The following is a 26,470-nucleotide window of genomic DNA, read 5'->3' on the forward strand; positions in this document are numbered from 1 at the left end:
CAAGAAACCAAACACAAATGTTGCAGGCAAAAGGGCGGGGGGGGGGGCAACACACACGCACCCCCCTGCCAAGCCCAGGAAGTCTCTGACCAGAGGCGGCCTCGACCTGGCATGGGAGGAGCAGCAAGCTGGGGCCCAGCTCAAGGCACCCCTCCCCAAGGGCTCTCCAGCCGCCTCTCAGACGCCTCTGCTGTGGGAGCCCCTCGCCGCTCTGGGCCACTGGTCCTGCTCCCACACGGCTTCAACAGGCAGGAAGTTCTTCCCAGTGTTCAGCTGAGATCTGGCTTCCTGCAACTCGAGCCCAATATCCAGTGGCCTGACTCCAGGATGACTGGGCAGAGATCCCGGGCTCCCTCTGGGGGACCCCCTTTCCCCTCTCCTTCTCTTTCAAGGCTACAGTCAGGCTGCCCACCTGCAACTGCATTCTTTGAGTGGCCGTTCACACCTGCGCAAAGAGCCCCTGTGTGTGATGCACAAGAACCATGGAAAACACTTGGCAATTGCTCCCAGTCAGTCCTCACTGGGCTTTGTTTCCAGTTCCCTGATCTTCTTTTGTTGCCCTCCTCTGAATGTTTTCCAGCTTGTTGGCATCTTTCCTCAACTGGGGTGCCCAGCACTAGACACAGGACTCCAGGTGAGGCCGACCTAGTGCTGAATAAAGGCGAGCTGGTACTTTGAAATTGGGACGTGACCCCTCCATTAATGCAGCCTAAAATCGCATTTGCCCTCCTTGAGCCCCATCTCCACAACCCGACTCATGTTCAGGCTGCGTGCTACAGCAAGTACTGCTTGGTGTATTGTTGAGCCAAGCATCCTCCATCTTGGAACAATGCATTTGGTTCCCTTTTCATGGGTACAGAACGTGGCATTTGTCCCGATTAAATTCCATTCTGTGGTGGCTCAGTTCAGTTCAAAGTCAAGCCGCTGACCCTTAGGACAAGCAAAGTTTCCAAATGGATTTCAAGAAAAGCCCAACCTACAGAACATCACATCAGCCAAGTCAAGAGCTGCAGGGGCATGCAAGGCAACAGCCAGGTTGCCAGACTCAAGGAAGCCAGTGTGGTGCAGTGGTTGAGGGCATGGGACTGGGACTCAGACAATCCGGGTTCTACTCCCCGCTCAGCCATGGAGCCAACTGGGTGACTTTGGGCCAGTCACAAACTCGCAGCCCAATCTACCTCACAGGGTTGTTGTTGTGGGGATGAGATGGAGGAGAAGAATGATATAAGCTGCCTTGAGCCCTTTGTAGGAAAAAGGCAGGATATAAATCGAAAAATGAAAATAAATAAATAAAGACATGCAATGGGGGAACGAGAAGAGCCTCAAGTGAGCAGAGCATCCAAGGAAAAAGCTGAAGTTCCACAGGAGCACCCCTGCTCTGCATGAAGGGGGGCCAGCTCACTCCCTGCCAACCACGCCAAGGAGGACTGGCTAAGACCCTTCTCTGCCTCACCTCCAGAGAGGCCCCCTGCCCCCAGAGAGAGTGGGGCCTCCCCTGCCACCGGGATGTTGAAAGCAACACTCGCTCTAGGCCAGTGATGGTGAACTTTTTCAAGACCGAGTACCCAAACTGCAACCCAAAGCCCGCATTTTTATTCCAAAGTGCAAACACTACAATAAAACCTGAAAGCTGAGGTTTTAGTTTAGAAAAAACACCTCACAGCCAGTCCAAGCATAGATATATCCTTCGCAGCGCACTGACCGGCCATGCAAAAGCTCAGATGAGTCGGAGTGGATGAATAGCAGATCGTGACATCATTGCCTGGCGCCGCTACCCCTTGCTAAACATGTGCAGGGCCCCTCTGTGCACAGTTATCCGATGCTCGGCTGCTGGAGCGACGCTGGGGAAACTTAGCTTACCCGCCAAAAGAAAGGGCTCTACATACCTGCTGTGGCATGCTTGCCATAGGATCATCACCACGGCTCCAACGCTAATACAGGGGTAAAGTTCCACTGAAAAAGGGGGGGATTTTGAAAAAGCCTCCCTTGAGTAGCTTATTCTGAACAGCTCATCATTTCTGCCCATTCCAAACACATTCCAACCATCACAATCATGCCAGGACAACTCGTTTTGCTAACCCTAACCCTAGCCTGGTGCACTCCCCTAACCCTAATATAGGGGATGATACCATGGAAAATAATGTGACTTTGAAAAAGCCTTCCTTCAGTAGCTTTTTCTGCACAGCTCACCATTTCTGCCCATTCCAAACACATTCCAACCATCAAAATCATGCCAGGACACCTCGTTTTTCTAACCCTAACCCTACCCTGGTGCACACCCCTAACCCTAATAAAGGGGATAATACCATTGAAAATAATGTGATTTTGAAAAAGCCTTCCTTCAGTAGCTTTTTCTGCACAGCTCACCATTTCTGCCCATTCGAAACACATTCCAACCATCAAAACCATGCCAGGGCACCTTGTTTTTCTAACCCTAACCCTACCCTGGTGCACACCCCTAACCCTAATAAAGGGGATAATACCATTGAAAATATTGTGATTTTGAAAAAGCCTTCCTTCAGTAGCTTTTTCTGCACAGCTCACCATTTCTGCCCATTCGAAACACATTCCAACCACCAAAATCATGCCAGGGCACCTCGTTCTTCAAACCCTAACCCTACCCTGGTGCACACCCCTAACCCTAATACAGGGCTAAAGTTCCACTGAAAGAGGGCGATTTTGAAAAAGCCTTCCTTGAGTAGCTTTTTTGCACAGCTCACCATTTCTGCCCATTCGAAACACATTCCAACCATCAAAACCATGTCAGGACAACTCCTTTTTCTAACCCTAACCCTACCCTGGTGCACACCCCTAACCCTAATATAGGGGATGATACCATGGAAAATAATGTGACTTTGAAAAAGCCTTCCTTGAGTAGCTTTTTCTGCACAGCTCAACATTTCTGCCCATTCTAAACACATTCCAACTATCAAAACCATGCCAGGGCACCTTGTTTTTCTAACCCTAACCCTAGCCTGGTGCACACCCCTAACCCTAACCCTAACCCTAAACTCTAACCCTAAACCTCATTTTTCTAACTCTAACCTGCTTATTTATCGCAAAGTGCAGATCCTGCAATACACTCCTCATCATGCAGCCACTAAACGGGACCCTTTAAGGGGGTTTAGCTGTTGTATGGCACGTACATATCTGCCGAATGCTTAGTGGCCAGCCTGGCACCTGGGCTGCACAATACTGGACTAAGGCAGTGGAGCTGGGGGCCCAAGTCCCCCTGCAGACACCCTGCGGACTCATGCTAAGGCAGCCACGAGCCCTGCTTCCTCATGCCTTGCCTGGAGGGCAACCCCAGCCGGACATCCTCTCTCCCAGGCTCAGCATGCTGGACGGGCACCCCGGCCACTGCCTCCCGCACTGCTGCTGCTGCTCCCCAGCAGGGTGCTTCTTCCAACCTGGGGTCTGGCATCAGGAGAGGGGAAAGAGAAAGGGAAGAAATTGAGCCTGCTGGCAAAGCCCAGAGCACCACTTGCCCAGCATCTTTACCAGCTCCATTATTTATAGCACAACTGAAACATTTATTTCTCGGGTGCAACTGCGAAGTGCCAAAGTCTTCCTGTGGCGGCAGAAGGGGTCCTGCACAGAGCCGCCAAAATGCCAGGCCTCCACACCTGGAGCGCCACACGAAAGGGGGATTTAGGAGTGGGGGGAGGGAACAGCATCCAAGTGGCGCAAAACATTGCCACGACACACCTTGCCAGGAGTGGAATGAGTTCCAAGCCCCACCAGAGAAACCCAGCAGGCCGTGCTCACTTCCAAAGCCGGCTGGCCTCGGGGGGCCCCAGTGCCCCCCAGGTAGGGCCCAAAGTGGCCTGGAAGGACCCCCAGATGCCCGTGTGCCAAAGCCTGGCTCCCACCTGGGATCCCGGAAACTGGAGCCTTGACACAATGGGACGGGGACGGGGGGCACAGGGGCAGGAGCACACTTGCACGTTCAAGGCTCAGTCGCATCGCTAAGCTGGTCCCCTGGCCAGACGCAGCCCAGTGGAAGGCGGCACACACTCCACCTCTGACCCCGGGGCCTGGGTGGAAGGGGGAGGCTGCCTGAATCCAGAGGGGGTCGCGCTGCCATGCTGGGCTCTGGGGACTCCATCCACGAGGACAGCGACATGCCGCAGCCACTCCACATCAGAGCAGTCCCAGGCAGTGAAAACCGCTCTGATCCCCTGAAAAGACGAAGTGCCGTGAACGTGGAGGTGCAGCCAGCCCAGAGTCCTCAGGGTTCGGCTTTCCCCGCTCCTTCTCGGAGCATCATGAGATAGAGAGCCCTTGCTGCGGGAACTCTCCGTGGTGCTGATCAGTTCTCATCTGGCCTCCCTGTACAACCCGGCCAGTCTGGACTCAGCTCCAGGACTGGCCCAAGGCAGAAGCCGGGAGCCGCGGGATGGCAGCGTGGCAGCCCGAAGCTCTCGCCATGGAGGGAGGCTCCGAGCGCCACAGAGGCTCGACAAGCCACATGGCAGCATAGTAGCCAAGCATGCATTGCTGCTGGAAAGGTGTGAAACCGACTTTAAACTTTAGGGCTGGACAGCGTGCTTCTTGAAAATACCGTATCGCCGCAAGCATCTTTTTCCAAGCCACCCATAGTATGGCTACAGGGCATATAGAAATGTAATACACACATAAATGGATTTATCAGCGTAGATACTGTCTAATGAAGGTTAGAGCTCGAGCTGACATGTTAAAGAACACATAACTTAAGATTTGTTCCACAGCTTTTGACAAGATTTCCCCCCTTTGGGTGCCCACGACTGTTGCTCCTCCCCTTGGCACCCACAGAAGGAAGCTCAAATCTCCCAAAACTGTTTGCAATGCTGATTTCTGGCACAGTCACAAAATATGGGGAAATGCAGAACATAGCTAGTATAATGCTTATTTTTAAAAGGCAAAACTTTTTTTTTAATTCACCCACACATGACAAATAATATCTGGGCTTCTCAGTAACATGCGTCGTAATATTTTTTTTAGGGTCCTTTGTATTATGTTGCATTTTCAGTGGTGTTTCTCTGCTGTGAACAGCCCAGTGAGCTACAGAAATACAGTTCATAAATACATGCAGTTTCTTCCTAACAGGTTTTATTAGAACAAGGAAGGAGGATGGAGAGCCCTGGATGTGCACCTGGATGGCCGTGCTCCATCGTGGTGGCCTGGGCTCCCACGGAGCGGACTGCCCCCGACCAGCCAACTCTCTCGGTGGAGACGTGACTTTCCCAAGTCCTTCAAGGAAAGGTGGGAAGAGCCAGCATGCTGAGCCACGGAAGAGCAGACAGGGAGAGACACGGGAGCTCCCTCAGGCAGCGCCGAAGTGGGACGCAGCCTGTTTGTGGCCGCCCAGAACTGCAGCACAGAAAATGGCAGGCTTCTGTCATGGCAGATCCCAGGCAAATGTCAGCAGTGCCTCCTAATGGTTTGAGCAGCCACAGGGCAGTGATGGGCTCTCTGTGGCTGGAGGGACGTGAGCAGGGGAGGGACGGCTTGGGATGGGCTTCTGCATGAAATGGGTGGGAGAACCAAAATGGACGAGGGCCAGAAACTGAGACTGGATCCGGGGGGGCGGGGAGGGAGACAGACTTGTGGGTGGCCTGAGGGTGGTGAGAGGCCTCCTTCAGCCCTTCAGAGTGCAGAAGCTGACCCTCCCCCACGAAGCCAGAGGGCCAGGCAAAGCCAGGAGAGCGCATGGGGTGGGGCCTGTGCACACCTGAGGCACTGCCTGCAGGCCAAAGAGCAGGATGGGGGAGGTTGTGCAAGACGCAGGTGGTTTAGCTCTTGGGTGGTATAGAAATAACATCAGCACCATCATTGTCATCGACTACTCAGTACACAGGATCAGTCTTCTGCGTGTCTACTGAGCCCGTTCAGATGCAGGCAGGGCTGAATCACGCCACAGTCCTTTGAATGGTACCTGACCTACAGGGCCACTGTACAGGAATATCATAATGCGCAACAGAGTCACGTTCAGAGTTCTCAGAATCCAGTTTGCAGATTTTGCAACAAAAGGCCCGTTCCATGTCATGTGGATTCCACAGCTTTGCAAAAACCGTCATTCTGGGCGAGATTTGCACCGATTCGCATTGGTTCACAGTGCACACTGGTGAGCATGTGCACCTGCACCAGTACGTTCATCCACCTTAATTAATGTGCATTAACAGTAATGCGAATTTGCAGAAATGCAACACAAATCTGGTTGGAAGTAAACAATTCTGTCAAAGAGCAGATTGTGGAACAAAAGACACTGACCAACAGCCAGTTCATCCGCCAAACGGTCACGCGGCTTGACAAGACGTAGAGGGGATCCCCTAAATGAGGTCTGAGGCACAACCAGGGCCAAACGCCAGCAGGTCATTCCAGTAAAAAAGCACCCCAAAGCCGGGTAGAGGTCCTGGGCCCAGGCGCAGCACACGCACCCTGTAGACAGACTGAACGGCATCCGCCCTCCCCTTGCCCCTGTGAAAAGAAGCAGGCCCCCCACACACCAGCTACCCTGGTGGCGACGTGCCGAAAGTTTCAGTGGAGACTCGGGCACAGGCCTGTGGGCACGGTCCAGGGCCTGGCATCCTCCAGCCAGAGCAGGCGGCCAGCCAGCCGATGCAAGTGCCATCGCCCTGGAGTAGGGACAGTGCCCCACCTCGCGCGTGTTTAAGAGTCTGAACGACACTTACTCAGAGCATCTTTTCCAACTGGGGCTGCTAAGTACTTTGGCCACTGCTATTCTAGCGCATTATGAACGTGGAAGCCCTCGTGAAGCATGGCGCTGAGGGGGTGCCGGAGCGAAGCACTAGTTGCGGAGCTCACCACCGATGAATGCGCATCACTGTCGAAATGAGCCCCCATAAGACCATACAATTCAGGGTCTAAAATTACCACTCAATTCTGTGCCTGCAAAATGCATGGCTCCACTTCTTTGCAACAGCTCCATTGTTTGCAGGGTATTAAAAGATTAATTGCCTTTCAAACCCCTCTTACCTCACTTGAGCTAAGAGCAAAAGGAGCTCTAGGGCTGGACACGGATCCATGTAGGTGGGATCTGTCCTGCGGGTTAAAGATTCCCCACTCCTGCTCTGAGACCCTCGAAGACATCTTCTGCTCCTCCCTCCCGAGCAGCCCGGGGGGTCTTTCCGTTACTGCTCAGCCCACAGGATTCCCCTGAACTGCTAGTCCAAACAGGCCACATCATGAAGGTTCCAACCCACGCCCACAGGCAGCCGGAGCCCCAGCGCTGGAGGAGATTTCTCGGAAGAGTGCCTGTGAGGATGGAGGTCAGGGCCAGCAAGCTTTTGCACCATGGGCAAAGGGGCTGGCGGCTGAGGGCAGAAGCTTGTGGCAGCCCGCGGCATGCCCCTCAGCCCGCTGGGATCACTGGGCACCTCTGGGCAGGCGAAGGAGCACCAGGGGGCCCGACAGATGAACTAGACCTTGCCCAGCTGCCTCCCACGAGGCTGCACCTGCTCCAGGGGCTCCTTTTCAGGGACCGTTCCCGGCCTGCCTGTGGGTCCGGGAGCAATCGCATGGAGAGCAGCAACACAGCCTCGGGCCCCCACTTCCTGCAAACACAGGCACGTGCTGGAGACTCACGGGGAGGTCTAGACCCTTGGTCAGGACTGGCAAAGTCCCAGGGGTGAGAAAGGAGCAAATGGCTCGTGCATGGTTTGCCGGTGTTGCGGAACATGGTTTCATCTGGACACGGAACGGGGAGACTGAAACTCTGATGCAGGGCCAAGGAAGGGGCAGGACCCTGGAAGAAAGTCCAGCCTGGAGAAGTGCAAAGAGTTGCCCGGAGCACAAAGGCAGCCCTGCAGCAAGTCCCTCCATCCCCTCGCAGTCACTGGCAGACTCCACTCCACAAGCAGACCCACCGCACTTGAGGCAGGGCCCCCTTCAGAGTTGCTCCCACCACACACGCTGCGACGAGGAGGAGAAACATGCCTCCACCATCACTACCAATGTGCCAAAAGTGGAGACGGCCAATCTCAGCAGGGTGAAAAGCTCTCCAGAGCACCAGCAGTCCCGTGCTGACCGGTGCCCGCAGAGGGGGAGGCCAGCCCTTCCCCACTCACAGCCAAGGACGACCGGCCACTTCTCCCACCTCTTGAACAACCAGAGTTGGGCTCGGCTTCTCGTCAGCACCAAGAACCACAGGTGCCCAAAGACCGCCAGCAAAGCCCCCAGAGTGAATTCGCAAAGAGTCCCTGAACCAGGAGCATGTAGGGAGCAGGTCCAGGAGCAAGGTCCTCTGCAGGGCAGGGGCAGAGAAGGGTTGTGCAGGCCACTGGGTTTCAGAAGCGAGATCACGCATTTCTCACACCAGAGCAGGATCCAGCCGCAGCGCATCATCCCCCATGGGGGAGCCGGAGGAGACGCACAGCCCTGCACAGAGGAGACAGAGTGGAGCCACCGGAGGCAGTGGCCTCAAGTGACGAAGGCCATCCTCCTCCACTGGCAGGTCTGCTCGGGCACGTGCGGCAGACTGCAACCCTCCACGAGGCTGAAAGACGACAGCGGGAAGTCCCCAACTGTCCTCCATGTAGCATTTAATCTTAACAACATCTCATCTCGGTTGACAAGCCCATGTAATGTGGTTTAAAAGCCACAGCTGCCCCGACCGCCCAGCAGAGCCAGGAGCAAGAAGGCTCTCCTCCTCCCGCCTGATGCATTTGCTAAGGTCACCCCGAAACCCTCTGCTTGTCAGGCAGGGAGTCTGCTCCACATGGCTGCTCAGATGCGGCTTTGGTAGATCCATGGATCCCCTCCCTTCTGCTCAGGATTTCGGCTCTCTCCAGCCTGCAGAGCTCCCCTCACCGCTTCTCAGCCTCTTTGCCTCAGCCAAAGCCCAGGAATGCTTCATGCAGCACCTGGACACATCTCGGAAGTGTCTGCAAGAGGAAGTCATCGGCTGCAGGCAGAAAGGGGAACCTCCCTGCCCGGGGCTGCTGGGCCACTGCAGCCCCCTGGTGGCTACCACGGAGGGCTGGAGGGGGAAGGAAGGCCTTTCTCCTTTTTGAGATAGCCTGGCCATGTCAAGCACTTGAGTCTGTTCGGAGAGAGGATAAAGGGCAGAAAACCTTAGCCTGGACATACGCAATACACAGCATGGCAGAAAGGCCATGTGGTCCACTGGTCAAAGGCGAGGAACTAAACCCACAGGGGTCGCCCTCCTCTCCCAGGATACCAAGAGCAAGCCACATGGCCGCCGCCCTGCAGCGTGCAGAGACTAGGTGTCCTGCTGCTCAAGGACAGGCCTTCCTTGCCTGCAGCCCCACACACACATGCACACCCAGCGTCTCACTTGCAACGCCCTCGCAGCAGTGTGTGTTCCTCTAGCCAAGCCACGGCCCTCAGAATACCAGTGGTGGCGTTTGAGTCAGAGCTCCTTCTCAGGTCCTGCTCTTTGGAGCGATGGGGCCAGAGACGAGGAAAGGGCACTTCGAGTCGTGGCCTCTGGGCCAGTCCTGCACAGCAGTCCCAGCAAGCCTCTACTGGCCCAGCTCAAGCCCACACCCAGAAGAATGGAAGCCCAGAGAAAGACCCCCCCCAAGCCACGGGGAGAGGACACCCCTGGAGCCTCCACCCCTGACTAGGCTCTTCTGCCTCTGCTCCTGCACAGGGCCCAAGCTGTGGGCTCAGAGGGAAGGGAGGCTGCCCCTTCAAGCCGCAAGCCATCGGATTCGGAGGAGAGGCCTCCCCCTTGTGCAAGCCACCACGGAAAACGAATGCAGCACTGACGGGGGAACAGATGCTGCTGCCATGCATGAGCACACATTTGCTTAATTGTTGGGGATGGCAGGAAGAGATGCTCCAAAGATGGTGCCGATAAGCAAGCGCAGCAGACACACCTCTCCGGACAGCCCAGGAGACGCCTCTCATGCAGGAGCAGGGGAAGTGGGCGTCTGCCAGGCACTGGCACCAGAAGCGGCCTCACAGGAGCAAGGCGCCCCACCTGGCACTACCTGCACACTCTCGCAGTCGCATCTCCTCGCCTCCTCCTCCACACACACGCACCGCAAGGGCTGGGCGAGAGGGGCCATCTGCGGGCAAGGAGATGCGCAGCACAGGACTGGGGAGCACGAGCTGCACTCGGCGCCACGCGACACCCGCCATCAGCTGCACCTCACTTGCTCGCTCCTCCCCGGTCCAAATCCCACACACATGGGGATGAGCAGCCATCCCACTCCAGAAGAGACCAAGGATGGCCTTGCACAGCAAAGGCCCAGAGCATTTCTGCAAAACGTTTTCTGCAGAGTCTGCAGTGTGAAAAATACAAACAGCTGGAGGAGTGTTAAATTATGTGACCATTTCATTTCAAACTTACCTCATGCATTGGAAAGCTGATTCTGCTGTCCTCCAAGTTGCTCCAATGTTCCGTCAGAAAGAGCGCCCCAGCTCTCCGCCAGCCCTCCCACAGCCCTCGGCTCCCACGCCGGGGACCGAGGGGGGCATCCAAGGGTCAGGTCCTGGGGAGCGAGCGGGGCCTCTCAGGAAGGCCTGAGCGGGTGGCGCAGCTCCCCCTACCCCACTCCACTTTCCACCTCTCTCCTGCTGGCAGCCAGGAGGCCATGGGTGGCCACTCAAAATGGATGGAACCCAGCCTGCAATGTGCCCGGCCCTGGCACCCAGCCCCACATGCCCCTTCCCAGCGCACGTCTATCAGAGCAGAGCTCCGCTTTCCAAAAGGCGCAGCCCCCATGCCGCTGCCTCGCCAAGCCCTTTCTTCTTGCCCACTGCCTTCGAGAGCAGCAGCCTGTGCCTGCAAGTGCCCAGGCGGCAGCACAGACACCTCTCCAAGGGGGCAGGGGGAAATGGGGCGGGGGCTGCTGGCTCGGGGCAGCAGGATCGCTGCTTGTGCAGGTCTGGGCAGGCAGCTGAGACTCAGCCAGGAAAGAGGCTGCAGAGCAACCAGGGAAGGAAGGCATGAAGGGCCTCTGCCCCCCCCCCCCACTGCAGCCTTGCGACCGCTCCCCGCTCCGGCAGGGGAGGATGGCGTCCTGCGGCAGCACCTGACAGAGGGTGGCGCTGAGCGAAGCGCCCTGCACAGGCTTGGGCTGCGCTTTTGCCAAAGCGCCGGAAGCCCTGCACCGAACCACGTGCGCTGGTCGGAAGAGGCCAGCGGGAGGCTGCCTCCGCCCTCGGCTCTGCTGCCCACCCTTTGCCCTTCCCGGGCTGGCGCGCATCCTCCAAGACCTTCCCCAAACTGGGGCTGACCTGGGGCAGGAGGGGGGCCAACGCCCCCACCCTGCAGCGCTCGCTGTGGGGCTGACCCAGAAACGGGTGAGAAATGGGCAACCCTCGGGGTGCCTGGGCGTGGCGTGCTCCTGATTCCTTCTGAAATCCCCCCTTTCCCCTTGGAGTTTTCCTTTGATTGACACTGGGCTGTGCGCCTGCTCACTGCTGATGTGCCCCCTTTCCAACCTTCTTGTTTAAGTCCGTCTCCCATCTCCTATTGTGCATGGCAAAAAGACTGCTCTTAATAAAAGGGGGTTGACAAATATTTTAAAACAAAATAGGCACATGCAATACAGAGAGGAGACCATGCCTTAAGCTCCCAGTGAGCACATGCTGGCACCCTGACTGGGGGGGCAGGGGGCTCCCCGGCGAGTCAACCTCTGGCGGCAGCCGAGCAGAGGATCTCTGACAGGCCAGAGGTGGGACAAGAGGGCGCTCGCACAAACCTTGCCAGTCGCTGTCCCCTCTTATTCCACACCGCCCCAGAGCTGCTGCGGGAGCCAACAGCCAGCCAAGGCAGGCCTGACCGCCAGCCAGCATCCCCACACCCCTCCTGCCCCTGCTGCCACCCATCCCTGAAGACAGGCAGACGGTCGGACCCGGGAGAGGCAGAAGCAGCGCAGCGGGGAGGAGAGGCCGGGCGCATGCCACGTTCCCTCCCCTTGCAGGAGGAGGGCAAAGTCCCCCCCCAGGGCCGCCCCCGCCACCAGCGGGCCACCCACTCTAGCTGGTCGGCTCTGAGAAGCACAGCTGATCCATTATTTACACCCGGGTTTCTAAATATTGATGCTAAAAGCGCACTCGGAGCCCAGTCCTCCCCCACGCGCTGCCTAGGCTGCCTTTTCACACCATGCGGAGCCCCATTCCAGAGAGCCGTGTGGGTCCCGAGCCCGCCAGCCACCCAGCCCAGACATTGCCGCAGCACCCGAGGCACGAGCTTCACGCTCGAGCAAGCCGGATCAGCCATGCCGGAGGCGAGGGAAGCCGGAGGGCCGCGTGCAGCCAGGCGCCCCGGGAGCGCCGCCGTGTGGGCCTGGACAGGCCCTGCCGATTGGCCCCCTGTGCCCGGCCTGGCCTCACCCCTACGGACCCTCCCCTGGGGCACCAGGTCCACAGGAGCCTCAGGCTTTCCAGTCCCACCTGTGCATTCAGGGGCGGCCCGTCCAGGACTGCCAGCTGCTGCCCCAGGGAAGGCCGAGCCCCGTGGGCTGGGGAGGCATGGCTGCCCTCGCAGCCACCCCCCCAAGGAAAGGGAAGCAGCCCAAAGACCCCCGCTGGGACACGTCCACCAAGGACAGGGCCACACACGCCCGGCCAAGGGTGCAGTGCAGCCCCTCGGGGAAGTCGGCAGTCCGGCTGGAGGAGGAGTAAGGCTGGAGGAGGAGTGTGCTGTGCCTGCCAGCGGGAATCGTGGCGAGGCTAAGGGGGCAGGGGTCCTCCCTCCACCCTCCCCACAAAGGGAATGCCTCTTCCGCAAGATGCCTGCTGTGGGGGAAGCACAGCCCTGGAGGTGTGAAGGCTGCGGGTGGGGGAAGCAAAGCCGTTGGGGGGGGGGGGGGAACAGATTGATTTGCAAAATCGCACCCTTCATTTGCAGAGCCGGGCAGAACTGGGGGTTTTCCCTCCGCGTTTTCCTAGGGCTTCACAGCTCTGTATGGATCACCTGAAATTGCACTTCGGAACTAGCATAAATGCAAATAAATGTTGCTCGCTCAGTTAACGGACTATGAATGCCTATGGCTCTTTAAGTGAGTGGTAGCCCTGAGTTACGCCATGCACAGCTCCACGGGGCCTCCCCCCCAGATCCCCTGCAGGGGGGCAACCGGCATCCTTGCAGCTCATGCAAAGCAGCAGGTGGCCTGAGCCGGACCACCTGGGCCCCCGTCCCCACAAGAGCAAAAGGGACCCCACTGCCCCCACACTCTGGAACAGCAGAGCGGAGAGACCCGAAGGGCCAGTGGGCTCTCTCAACTACAGCAGCTGAAACTTCCAGTTGCAAAGCCGACCCCACATGCGTGCCCAGCCTTCCTTCCACCATGCCGAGGTGCCTTCTGAGGCAGCACCTGCCCTCTGGCCCGCCAGCAGGCCCCCGCAGCCGACTCCATCTCTCGGGATGGAGCAGCGAGCGCCAGGAGGGTCCGGGCAGTTCTGCCCCCAACTGCCAGATGGTCAACAGGCAGGGGAAAGAGAAAGCAAGAGGGCCAAGCTGCACATGAAATGCTTCGAAGCCTTGCAAGGTGCAGGACTCCTTTCATAGCAGCTGCAGCAGCCGGTGACCTGGCCGGGAGAGAGGACGTGGCGTGGCAGCCACACTCCCCCAGCCAGCGAAGGGGTGGCGCTCCCCACCCAGCACCTTCCTACACTGGGGTGCCAGGAAGGCTCTGCGTGGAGCAGCCTGGCTCTCGACGCCTCGGAGCCACCACATTCAGTCCCCTGGTGCAGCTCCTCTCCTCCGAGAGCAAATGGTTCTGGGTTGCTTTACGGCAGCCATCAAACAATCCACTTGTTCTCTTTCATTTAAGGGGCTCCCTTGGGAGAGCAACAGTTCGGTGGGCTAAAATCACCCAGGAAATATCCCTGCAGTGGAACACAGATAAACACACATTTCAGATCCAGAAGCAAGCAATAAACGTCACCTTGGCCACTCACTTCATACATCACATAGCCAGGAAGAGCTCGGCGGCAGCTGGAAACCGGCCATCCATCCCGTGGTGGCACCTGGCTCATTTGTCACTGCTCAGCCCCTCCGCGATCCACCCTGCACCGCAACCAGACCAGGGCTGATTAAGCAACTGCCAGTATTGAGGCTTTTCTAGAAAATGTTGACGGGGATTCGCTTCATTAATGTTTTTCCAGTAGCCCAATGTCTTTTAACTGAAATAGATGATTAGGTAAAATCCACTAAAAGGGTCTTTGATGTGGTTTAAGCGTTCTACTCAGACAAACACAAAACTCGGAAGCTATTTTAACACACGGCCCTTGAATGGCATACACAGAAAAGCCAAGCCACCAAAACCCACCACAGCTGCCATCCTTATGCCCGAAACACAAAAGCTGCCCAAGAGGACACCGTCGAGGGGCCCAGGCTGACTGCCTTGCACCCGCACATCGTGTTCCTCACTGACCTCATGAAGCAACGCATGCATTTGGGGAAATCCTCGCAGGAGCAGAGGAGGTTTCGCTGACTGATGCCCGCAGAGGACAAAGAATCCCCCGCCCTCCCTGGGCGATGCCAAAGCTGTCCAAGGGGCACCCCCTGCGGCCAGTTGCGTTGGAGGAGGTGTGAGGTGACTCAGGACTGCTTTCACTGGGGGGTCTGGCAGGGCTACGCAGCTGTGCTGGGCAGAGGCTCTGCTCCCCCCATAGCACTAGCCAGAGCGTGCCAGCCAGGGCCTCCGCCATCACATCACCCGGTCGCAGGCACCCCGGGCGGCCCCCTCCTTCCCAAAGCCCCTCCGGCACACGAGTAGGCCTCCTCAAACGGCACTGCTCTGGCACTGGCAGGACAGCCGCAGGGCTGCTTCAGCCTTCCTCAGACGAAACGGAAGGCACAGGAAAGAAGCATTTCAGTAAATGCTTTTGCTGCCAGAGTAAATGAATTATATGATTACTGCTAGAGAATGGTAGCAGAATTAAGAATGGGCAACTCTTACTGCTATGGAAGGAAGGTGGGGTGAGAGGACAGCACCGGATGCTCGGATGGGACCACAGATGGACACCAGGAAAACTGGCCGCCTCGCTCCCCAAAACACCCTCCCCATCCAGGGATGGCCCCCATGTGGAGAAGAAAGGGCTAAATCACAGGTGTTACTTTCTCTCTGGGAATGAAGACCAACTTCTCCCACAAACATACAAAGCTGTAATTATGCTTTAATTTGCATTCCTCTCTCATTGTGGGCTATGAAAATGCAATACTGAATAAAAGGTTGGACAAAAACTTAAGCAGAAAACAGTAATTTTTAAACATGTTTTTGTTCTGCACAAAAACCCCCCAGTCTTCCCCTACCATCAAACTACTATTTTTTAACGATAAAAAGTAAACATCCAGATCCATTTTTCTGGAACTGCAGGCCCATTTTCCAGAGCTGGCTTATTCTAAAAAGAACAATTAGCCAGGGCTCTTCCATGCGCCGCACTGCTCTGTGGAAGTCTGGGTGCTTTTGTACAGGCTCTGAGGGCTCCAGAAATGCCGCCCACTTCAGCCAAGCCAGAACATCTAGTTTGGGCGAGCAGGTCGACTGCAAGGATCTGTCCCAGGCCATCCTGGGGGCCCACGGTGCAGTCCTTCGAGCCCCTGTGAGCCACTCCAGCAGAAGTCAAGTTGCAAAATCGCCACAGGCAGGTTTAGAGGCAGAGACCAGTAGTGAGACAGGGCCCTGGCCAGCGATTTATCAAGGGCTCACATAAAGCACGAGGCAAGCACCGAGACCGAGGAGCGAGCGTGTGCTTGCCGGCCATTAAAGCAGAGGAATCCAACAGGAGTCAGGATGAAAGGCAGGAGTCAATTTCTGAAAAGTTGGGTGAGGTGAGAGAACCATGACAGCTTACATGGAAAGATGAAAAAGAGGCAGAGAAGTTTCCCCAAAACTGCTTCCACCCGATTTCTAGGTATCGCTTGATTGCCTTGGGCTGTTTTTCGCCCTTTGATTTCAGCTTTGTGCAGCTCTGTTTACTGCATTGTCTCCAGTCCTGCAAGATCTGGTGCGTGGCATCGCAGGCTCTTTCCCTGAATTGCTGAAATCCCTCCATTTATCATAAAATGCTATGCTGCAATTTCGGATTAATTGAAAGCCACAAATTGCAAAGGGAGGCTCTTTAGCCTACACCAACCCCTTCGCAGGAAGGAACGGCATCGAAAGGAAGGGGACAAGCTCTCTGCGTGCTGCACAGGGGCTGCCTCCAGCCGGTTGTCAAACACAGGAGCACAGGTGGGCTGGTGTGGAGGATGGAGGGGGAGCCCTGCAGGGAACTGGGCTGTGTGGCCAACTTCACACATACACAGGATGCGTATTTGGGGAAGACGCGTCACTGCGCTTTTGAGCTGCTGGGGCCACACTGCCGCTGGGTAGTGATCACCCAGAGTACCCGGGGCCCTGCTGGGACGCAAGAGCACCCGGGCCTGGGGCACAGACCTTCAGCTGTTTCACAGTTACAAGTGAAACGTATACAGACTGTGGGGGGAAACAAGGATGCGATTCCTTTCTCTGGGAACACAAGCCCTCAGAGATCCACGGTGCGATTTCTTTCGCATGGTGGGCATCCCAGCGCTGCAACCAGTGTAGGATGCAGTCAGGTCTGAGGATCCCAGATCAGGTCCCAAGAAAGCAGGGGACCAGTGGCTGCTCTAAGCCCGCATGGCAGGCACATGTCTCCCATCCTTGGATTCAGGGGAGGGAAGACAGACCCTCCATTCAGAGGGGTGAAGGCCGCCCTGGAGAGCAGATGGTGTCTGAAGCAAGCTTGCCCTCCGCTTGCCCACTGCAGGGCTCCAGGGCCTCCCGTGCAGGGGCTAGCAGCCCCCTTTCCCACCTCGGGCCCTGGCAGCAGCCCTCCCATCACAGGGGCAGCTCTGGATGCCTCCGCTCCGCCACCCGGACTGGAGCACACCTGCCTCCCGCCAGGGCCTCTGCCTTGGCTGGAAGAAAGGCTGCTGGAAGCCGGCCCCTCTCGGCCCCTGGCTCCAGCAAGGGACTGTGGCTCAGGGGGGACCAGCAGCTGGCACCTTGGGCAGGAGGATGTGCGTGACCTTGCCCTGGGCAAAGAGGTCACAGGCAAGCAACATCTGCCAATTGCTGGGACAGACAAGGCAAGACTGAGGGGATGGGATCCGATCATGGCCTGCACACATTTGCATTACAAAACCTAAACAAAAAGCTGCATTTTGCATCTCCACTCATTGCTCCCTTGTTAACAATTTCATTATCTCTCACCCACAACAGCAGCCTTCTCAAGCCACAGGGAACTTTTATCACCCCTCCTTCCTTTCGCATTCAGGAAATGACTCCCATGCTTGAGCCTGGAGCCCTGGCAGAGAGGGAGACCCAGCCCTGGGCACACCAGGGGCCAAGCCTGGCTTCTCCTCCCCTCCCGCAGGATATTCTGCAGGGAAGCAGGCAGCACCCAGGGCGCAGGGTGCTGCTCTCATGCCAGCGCACCACAGCCATGCGGGCAGGTTGCGCTTCTGACTGTCGCGGCTTTCGCAGGTGCACCCCACGCATCTCTGGCCGGGACTCGCTGGAGCCACGGCACGGGGCGCCCCCTTTGTGCCAGTGCGTGGCGGCCGCACAGCCACACCAGGCAAACTGCTGGGCCAGCTTCCTGCACCAAGGGGTCCCTTTGTGCCAGATGGAAGAAGAGACAGAGGGCCACCATTGTCCTGCAAACAACGTCCCTCTTTCTTTAGGACGAAAGGGCCTGCAGCCGCCACATCTGCCTCCCAGGCAAAAGGAAAGGGGCTTTGAAAGCAGGGCTTGGTATTGAATAAAGCGCTGACTGTTCTCCACGAGGCAGAGGCTCCGGCGCTCAGCGCGCTGCCCACATCGCCCCCAACCGGGCTCGCATCAGGCCCAGGAAGCGGGGGCCCTGCTCCCGACAACTGCCAGCCCCCACGCGCCCAGCACCTGCTCTGCACCACGGGGCCGCGGTCCCTTCACCCACTTAGCAAAGAGCAAAGCACGCAAGACCCAGGGAGGCCTCCACTGGGACCCTGCGGAGCCCCTGGCCAACCAAAGCCCACAGGCCCATTTCTGTGGCTGCTGCAGATCTCGGACCAGAACAAGAGCCCACCGCACTGCTCCACGACAGCGTCCACCGACTGCTCGGACGTGGCTCACCTCCTGAGCCATGCACCGGGGGTTGGGGGGAGTAAAAGCACCAGAAGCTTCTCAGGGCAGCACAGGGGGAGGCAGTGGTGAAGGGGGGTTGGGATGGAGGATATGAAGTTCAAGGATGCAAAGGAAAGGAAAGGAACTAGCGTCCACAGCCATTACGGATCCATGTGGTTCCCAAAGATGATGCCCAGGAGGCCTAAGACCACGGAGTCCAACGCTCCTCCCTTTCTCGACATGGAGAACACGGAAGAGCTGCTGCAACTTGACCGGTGTGCTCCTCCAGCATCCTGCTTCCACGCTGGCCAGCCAGCAGGCCCAAGGGACGCTGGCACGCAGGATCCCAGCACGGCGGGCCCGCTCCCTCGGGCGCTGCAGCCACTCCCACCCAGGCATCCTGTCCCTGGTAAGAGCGCAAGAGCCGGTCCATGGCCCTGGAGCCCCTGACAGCCAGGGCCTCCGGGTGTGTCCACAGCCCTCCTGCCTGCCCCGCGTGTCCACAGAGCCGTGCGGTGACGAGCAGTCCTTCCGCAAACGGATGTTTGGTATGCCTTTGCTGGAGTTTGTATACGAGGAGCGAACCGTGTTTTGTGCTGTTTTACAGATATTTACATTTTAACATGATTAATTTTGAAGATTTAACTGTTGCTGAAGTTTACAATAATAAATAAATATTATGTGTGTGTTTGTGTATGTGCATGCTGCCCTACAGCCAGAGGCTCTCAGCGCGATCACAGCGCGATCATAAACAAACACACACACACACACGTAAGAATGTGCCACTGGGACACCTGTTGGAAAGCAAAGCGCAGAGGCTCAGCTTCCTCCTCTTCTCCCGACCGGAGAATCCGCACCTGCACCTCTACACAGGATGGGGTCCTCCCTCTCTCTGCCAGTCCAAGATGCCACCCCAACCCTGGAGCCCTGCTGAAAAAGCGAGGGGCCCTTCCCAAGGAGGGCTGCAACCCCTCCCTGTCTCCGCTGCTGGAAGGGCAGGAGACTCGCCGGCTGCCGGGCTCCTGCCACCTGTGGCTCCCGCTGCCCGTCCCCTCCGCCACCCCCCCCCCAGTCCAAAGGTGCTGCAGGGAGGATACTCATGGGAGAGGAGGCCCTGCTCCTGACACCCACTCGCGGGACTGAGAGGGAGATTGCAGGGCTGCCGCCCATGGCTGGGGAGCAGGTTGGTTTGGTTCTCCCAAAGTATCGCTCATTTAATATGGCTCAGTTTTTACATGATCCTCAAGACAGTGAGGCTATGCTTAGCGCTCTTGGCTGATGTTTGGTTGAATTTCTAAACATCTGACTTCATGCATGTTAAGCATATTAAAGGCTGGTTGGAGCTTCCACGGCAGGGCGGTGCATCTCAGTGAATAAAACACCGGACGCAATGCCTCTGGGGAACCGCCGTTCTTGCTGCAGTGCCAAGGCGGCCCTGAGGATGTGGCCTGGGCCCCTGCACTCGCCGCTGCGGGGCCCGCCTGACCCGACCCCAATCCGCGTTCTGCGCTCGCCGCACAGCTGCGGCGGGGGGGGGAGCGCCACCTCCTCCTCCCGGCTCTGCTGGGTGTGCAAAGCAGCAGCCTGGCTGAGCAGCTGGAGCAGCAGGGCCCTGCCCAGCCGAGAGCCCCGCCAGCGCTGGACTGCACGCTCTTCCAAGGGCCCGGTGCTTCCCTGCTGCTGTGCCCATTGGGGGGGATGTGGGGGTGGGGGGAGGTACCTCTCTGGCAGAGGGCTCTGTCCCCCAGCCCAGCCCAGCCCAGCCCAGCCCAGCCCAGCCCTGGGGTGCCTGGGCCTCCGCGGTTGCCACAGCATCTAGCACAACCCTGGCAGCAGAGATGCGCATGCCCGCAGAGGGCGCACGTGCTGCAGCCAGCAGGGGAGAGCCAGGTGGGCAGTGCGAGGACAGAAGCAGGGGGCGCAAAGCAAGATGGATGGCTTGGCTGGCCGGCCGGCGAGAGAAGCTGTGCTGGCCGCCTTGGGCCTCGGGTGCTCCTGGCGGGGAGCTGGCCACCCCCTCGCTCTGCCCCCGCTCGCCCCACAGCGCTGGCAAGGTGCAGGCTCAGCAGTGGCAGCGCCAGGTGGAGCTCCCCCGCCGGCACCCTCCTTCCTCCCCTCCCGCTTTGCTCACCGTCTAGCCTGCTGCCCGATGCCGAGGACCCGAAAGCGGCTGCGCCACAGCCTGTCGCTGGCCCAGCAAAGGTCGCTCGTTCCCACGGCCCACACAGCTCCCTCCCTCAGAGTTGTTTAAGGCATGCCTCTAGCAGGAGCAAACAACTCCTTCCTCGCAATGCTGACATGCATTTTATGTAGGCTATATATAACAGCTCCATCAGAAACAAAACCAAATTATTAGGACGCATCTGACAAATTAATTATTCCTAAACACCAGCAGGAAAAGTGTCACACACACCCCCCTCGCCTGAAAGGGCAGGTTCATCACACCGAGGCCGCAGCCTTGAGTTCTGCTGCTCCAGCCCCATCTGAAATCTCCATCTCCAATCTGATCTGAATATCTAAATCTGAATTATCACAGCAAAAGAGAGATGTGGCACTCACACCTTTTTTTATCTGTTGCCATGGTGATTAGATAAAATTCACGCCAGGCTCCAGGGGAAGGATGGAATTATTTCTGACAGAATCTCACCCGTTTGGTGAGAAAAATGAGGAGGAAAACACGCAACTGGTCAGAGCACGATCTCTCGGGGGTGGGGGGCCAGGGGGGGCAAGGGCTCTGGACGGCAGGTCATGGAGGGAGCAGCCGGGTGGGCGCCAGGAAGCGAGGGAAGCCTCACGGGTCCCAGGCCAAGCCCCGCCGAGGGCCTTGAGCGCATGAAAGGCGAGCGGGTATTCCCAAGGAGAGGCCGCTGCCAGGCTTCCGGCGACAGCCGATCTGTCACTTTTCGTGGCGCGTCTCCCCCTCGCATGGGGGGCCACGTCCAGGTGTGCATTGTCTGGGGGGTGGCTCTGTCAGCAGCGGCAGGTTGCCTCTAGTCCTCCAAAGGGGGCCATGTGGATGAGGCAGCATGTGCACCCACAGCAGGTGGTGCCCCCCGAAAGACGGGGGCAGCCTGGCCACTCCCCGCGGCCCTGAGGAGCCCCAGGCCCCGTGACAGAGGGGCGCACGCCTGTCCTCCCACAGGCCCTGCTGCGTCTGCCCGCGTCTCGTCTCTCCCACCCACCTGCCGCCCTCCTTCACGGGCCTTCTTCGGCCCCACGATCTGCCCCACGATCTGCTTCCGGCAGCTCTGGGAAGGCACTGCTCGTCCCGCCTGAGCCCCACGCAAACCAGCTTAACAGCACGAACAGCAGCAGTTGGAAGGGGGCACAACAGGAGCTGGGGAAGGGAATCCGCACGGTGCCGCTGGACCCTTCGTGAGGGGCTCTTTGCTGCAGACCCTCTCTGTGCAGAGGCAAGGCAGCGGGTGAGCGGGAGAAACAGGGAGAGACAGCAGTGGCCGCAAGAGGCCAGGCTCGGGCCGGCAGCTGTTGCCCACCAAGGCATCTATTTGCCAAATGCTGCTTGCTGGGCTAGAAACGGGAGCCACCCCCGCCATGGAGGCTGCCAAAGCTGCCCGGTGAACCCTCAAATGCTCTCGGGGGACCCAGCATGCATGTTGCCCTTCTCGGTCCCAAGCCCGGACCGCACCTGGCAGGCAGCTGGGCTTGTGCAACGTACACGCAGATCAAGGGCCCTTTGCCGCCGCCGCCACCGCTCTTGGCGAGGGGCCGGAAGCCGCGCTCGCCTCCTCGGCTGCTTAACTTGCGCAGCACATCGGCCTGAATCTGGCAGCTCCCGGGAGGAAGCCACAGCTGCCTCCAGCTCAGCCAGAGCCACCGCTCGGGCTCAGGGGCCCGGCTTGGCAGCGGAGCAGCCCAGGTGCCTTCCTCCGCGGCCGCCTCTGCCTTGCGGCCCGTCCTCCCCCCGCCGCAGGCAGCTGTCCCCGGACAAGGGCCCATTCTCAGCTGCTGGCTGCTGGAGCAAGGGCGCGCATCGCCGGTGCTCACTCGCGCATGCCAGCGTGGGGCCCCCTCTGCACCCTGCAGTGGTGCCGGGCAGGAGCCTGGCGGGGTACGTGCGTGGCAGCCGGGGGTCAGAGGGGTGGCAGGGCTGCGCCGTGAGTGTGTGAAGCACCGGGACCAGAGCCACGGCACCAAAGGCTCTCTTGCTGGAGGAAGGTAGGCGAGCACCCCGTTCGGCTCCCCGTGTTGCACTCGGCACCCGCCCGGTGTGGCGGCGGTGGCGGCAGATCCCCATCCTCTAAAGAGGGCCCACGCGGGCAAGGCAAACCGGACCGCAGGCAGAGGCAGGGAAGCCAAGCCTGAGCTGTGCCCCCAACCCGCATGGGGCAGGGCCTGGGGCTGCTGACACCACCTGGCTGGGGCCGGCAGCCAAGCCGCCACGCAAAGGCTCGGCACCGCATGGCTCCACACAGGCAGCGCAATATGAATGGGTGTGCCGCAGCCATAAATATGTCCGGTAGCTTTAATTTGGGGTGGCCTCGTGCTGAGTCTCCAGGCACTCATTATATTTGGAGAGAAAATAAAATGATTCTTTAAAATACAAAATTTAATTTGATTCCAGATTATTAAAGATTAAACGTTAACCCGCAACAGAGATAGAAAAGGCAGTGTGAAAGCAACCAATGCAGCCAAGTGGGTTTCCGCCATAGATCTGCCACACACGGCTCAACACGTGCGTAGAGGACACCCAACCCACTGAAGACCCACCGCCCTCCTGTCAAAACACCCCTCCAGCCCATGCCACGCACAGCGCCCACTTCCCAGGGGCTAAGGGAGGGCTGCCTTCCCTGGGGAATGGAGCCCGGTGACACGCACCCGCTGCTGCCTTGGGGTGCGGAAATGGCAAAGGCAACTCGGCCATATCGGCGGGGTGTCTAGCCACTCGGAAGAGACTGGACACAGAGGAGGCAGCCGCAGGCTCCCTGGCGCCCTTGCCACCCTCTTCTCCTTCCCGAGCAGCCGCTTTCCTTTCCGAAGACTTCGCTTCCTTAGCCATTTCATGGCCTTGGCAGCCGTCATGGGGTGTGCTTCCTGCAGGCCAGCGGGAGATGCCTCCACCAGGAGAATGAGGCTGCCGCTTGTGGGGCTGGCGGTTGTGGGGTGCTCTGCTTTCAGGCAGCAGCACAGAGAAGAACTTTTGATCACTGGACCACATATAAATATCACCAATCAAAATTTAAAAGGTTCTGCCCCAGGATTTCTGCCGTTCCCCAGGAGGCGTCACCTGGCCTTGCTCCCTTCTGGACGCTTGCTGAGCACCGTGCTTCAGCTGCACCCTCCCCAGTGCCGGGGGCCGGACTGCGCTGCTTCAGATCAGTTTTGCTGCAGGATTTGCATGACTTCAGCTCTTCCCTGCTCACATTTGAAAGAGTGAAGCCCTGCAGCTGACTTGCTGGGCCACGGGCCCAACCAAAGGAATCCCTAAACCCCAGTAGATCAAGACAGAAGGCCAGTCAGAGTTGAAGATGGCACCCTGGACATGCACGGCAGTCTCACCAAAGGCCCGACACCACCCCCTGCGCATGCTTCGGTTCAGCCACCAACCGCATAAGCCTTCATTAAGTTCAGAACTCGCCAAGTGGAGCTGGGTGTGTGCAGGATGGAGAACTGGAGGCAAGATGGATCTGGATGTGAGCACCAGCAGAGTAAACGAGGTTTTGAAAATCCTGTAGTTTTTCTGCACCTTGACTTGACCAGACACACATTTCTGAAAGCAACGTAGCCAGACACACTCCGAACAAAAACGACGCAGACTAATTGCGATGTCCGTGTGGGGCAGCCTCCTGCCTGGCACGGAAGACACCTTGCCTGCACAGCGCCTGCTGAGCCAGAGGCCCAGAGCAGCTCCGGGGCTCACCCAGCCTCGTGCCCGGCCCTCGGAGCGCTGCGTCTGACAGACGCCGGTCTTGTGTGGCCAGGCCATTGTGCCGCAGTGGGCCAGTTGCCTGGAAAGCTGCTGGCCCCCGCCTGGACACCGACCCCTGCAAAAAGAGTCGAAGGAAACCCCGAGGAATTCAGCAGGGCTGCCAGGAAGCGTAAAGCAAAAACAGCCGGCCACATCATTTTGCATCAGTGGAGCCTCCAAGGCAAGTCAGCCTTATCTTGGCGTTTTATCACAGCAGCCCAGGAACGGGAGCCTGGAGGGTGGAGCTCACCCTGCGGCCATCAGAGCCTGCAGGACCACACCTTGGCCGGCTCCCGCGTCAGCCTTCAGCTTTCACCCCTGCTGGGAACCGCCCGTGCAAGACCAAGTGCCCAAGCCGTGCAGCCACTCCACTCCAGAAATCGGGGCACATGTTCTGCTCCTGTAAGCCTTATCTCTCTGATTAATGGTTGGGTTAGTCCTCCAGTACGGAAGCTCACCTCCACATAGGCCACCAAAATTGTGGCATGGTGTCACAAGGTGTGTGCACCCCGAAAAGCTAGTCCCAGCCTCTACAACCCAGCAGGAAAACTGCACAGGAATTAACCGATAGACCAAAGCAGACACTGCCCCAGGCAAACACTGCTCACAAATCAATGAGCAATTTATAAAATCAGTTTTCCTTTCCTTCCAATAACGCAGAGCGTACACTGAAAAGGTCAAATGCAGAGATGGGGCTCCCTGGGTAGCCGTTTCCTTCCTTCCAGGCCTGTCCAAACCCTGACCACCTCTGCAGATTTAGGATGCTGGTGCAGGCAGGTCAAATGTTCTCTTGGGTTGGAAGAAAGGCAGACTTAAAAAACCAATCAAGGCCTTACAAGACAGGTAATTTCACCCAAGTGCTCCCTCCACAGACAGCTCCACATAACGGCCTTGGGCCAGTCAGTGAATTCCAGGCAGCTGCACTTGCAAGCCAACGCAAGCTTTGCTCCCCGAGGTTCCGCCTGGGCAAGGCAGCCTCGGCCTCGCCCGCTCGAAGGGAATGTGGCCCCATGCCCCCCAGTCTGCTGGGCTGCACCCAGAAGCCGCGCGGCCCCTTCCTTCTGCTGTGTCCACCCCAGAATCAAAGCAGGCTCAGAGGGGCCCTGTAGAAGCAAAAACCAGAGAAGCAGCCTGCTCCGGGGAACCCTCCCCCCCCACCCCCACGCGCTCCTGCTCGACGGAAAGGCCTTGTGCCGTGTCCCCGTGCAGCTCTGGGGCCAGCGAAGCTGCAGAGAGTGAGACAGACTCTTCCCGCAGCCTCCGTCCACTCTGAAGAAGCCCCCCGAGACATCGCATGGTGCAGTCACAGCAGAAAGGGGGCAGGTGGCTGGACGCAGCCTCCTCTCTTACCAGAAATGATAGAAACTGTATCTTTCTCCCAGGACACAACACTGACGTATTCTTGCACTGAAGAAGGGATGAGGCACTTGAAAACAGCCACGTTTCCACGCATTGACCTTTGATCCTCCACCCGGACTGTGTAAGGTTCCCTGAAAACTGGGGGGGAAGGAGAGAAGTGAAGTGTCAGCCGCACCCTGCACGGTCCTTCCCACCTCTCCACACCTCCTTGCACCCTCTTATCACTCCATTCTAAGTTACGGCTATGATTATTATACATTTCGGGGAATGGGCATGGCAAAAAGCAACCGACACACCACAGGGCAAGTGGGAACACCGGTCTCAGCCTGGCAGGCAGGACTCTGAGCTGGGGCCAAGGGCTCCTCCTCCTCCCACCCTCTCAGGGAAGCAGGCCTGGAAATGCACCGAGCATCTCTGTTCACAATATCCCCAACAGTGCAATGATAAAGCCCCTGAAGGAGGCCGAGGGTCAGGTCAGTCCTGGGAGCTCCAGGGAGGTACCGTGAATGCCCCCAAGAGCCACCATCGCCCTGATGGAGTGGCAAGAGCCCCCAAGGACCGGGCCTGGACCAGGGCAGGTGCTGGAGCTGATCCTGGGGGGTTTGAAGGAAAACCTTCCCTCTCCTCTCAGGATCCTACCGAGAAATGTGCCTGGGCTGGGCAAGAAGCCCCTTTCCACAACAGCAGTGACCCTCTGCTGGCAGCAACCAAGGGAGAAGAAGCCCCGCACCGCCCCCCCCCCCCCCCCTGCTGCAGGCCCGCAGGGGTGTGCAGCTGAGTGGGGGCGTTCATGGCCATGGGCTGAGGACTCCAGGCAGGCTGGTGCCCGGGCTCACCTCCCCCCCCGTGGCGCCATCGCCCCCACCCTCCCCCTTTTGTAACCAGCACCGGAGTGCAGGTAAATAATTCACCTTGGGCACCTCAAGCTGCCCCCCCAGCAGGGAGGAAGCGTGCCCAGCCGGCCCCCTGGTGGCCTGCTCTGCCTGCTGTGCTTAACAGGTCACCCAAGGGAGCCACTGGGGCCTCAGCACCTCATGCCCTCCCGTGCATTCATTAGCTGCCGGTCCTGCAGTAGCGAGATGGGGGTGCAGCGGCACCCCAGCCCCGCAGGAGCACTGCCAGCTTC

The 26,470-nt window shown here is 58.4% G+C and overlaps 1 protein-coding gene across 1 annotated transcript in view; it reads right to left on the bottom strand.

Annotated features, from left to right (window-relative positions):
• DSCAML1 (DS cell adhesion molecule like 1) overlaps positions 1-26,470 on the bottom strand; it is a 100,925-nt gene that overhangs the window by 73,997 nt on the left and 458 nt on the right. Inside the window, exon 2 of the mRNA XM_044423677.1 lies at positions 25,336-25,482. Coding sequence (XP_044279612.1) covers positions 25,336-25,438 — 103 coding nt within the window. The 5' untranslated portion in view covers positions 25,439-25,482. The remainder of the gene's footprint in view (positions 1-25,335; positions 25,483-26,470) is intronic.

The sequence above is a fragment of the Varanus komodoensis genome, unplaced genomic scaffold, assembly GCF_004798865.1.
Source record: "Varanus komodoensis strain SLA01 unplaced genomic scaffold, ASM479886v1 scaffold146, whole genome shotgun sequence".
In the NCBI taxonomy this organism is placed as follows: Eukaryota; Metazoa; Chordata; class Lepidosauria; order Squamata; family Varanidae; genus Varanus; species Varanus komodoensis.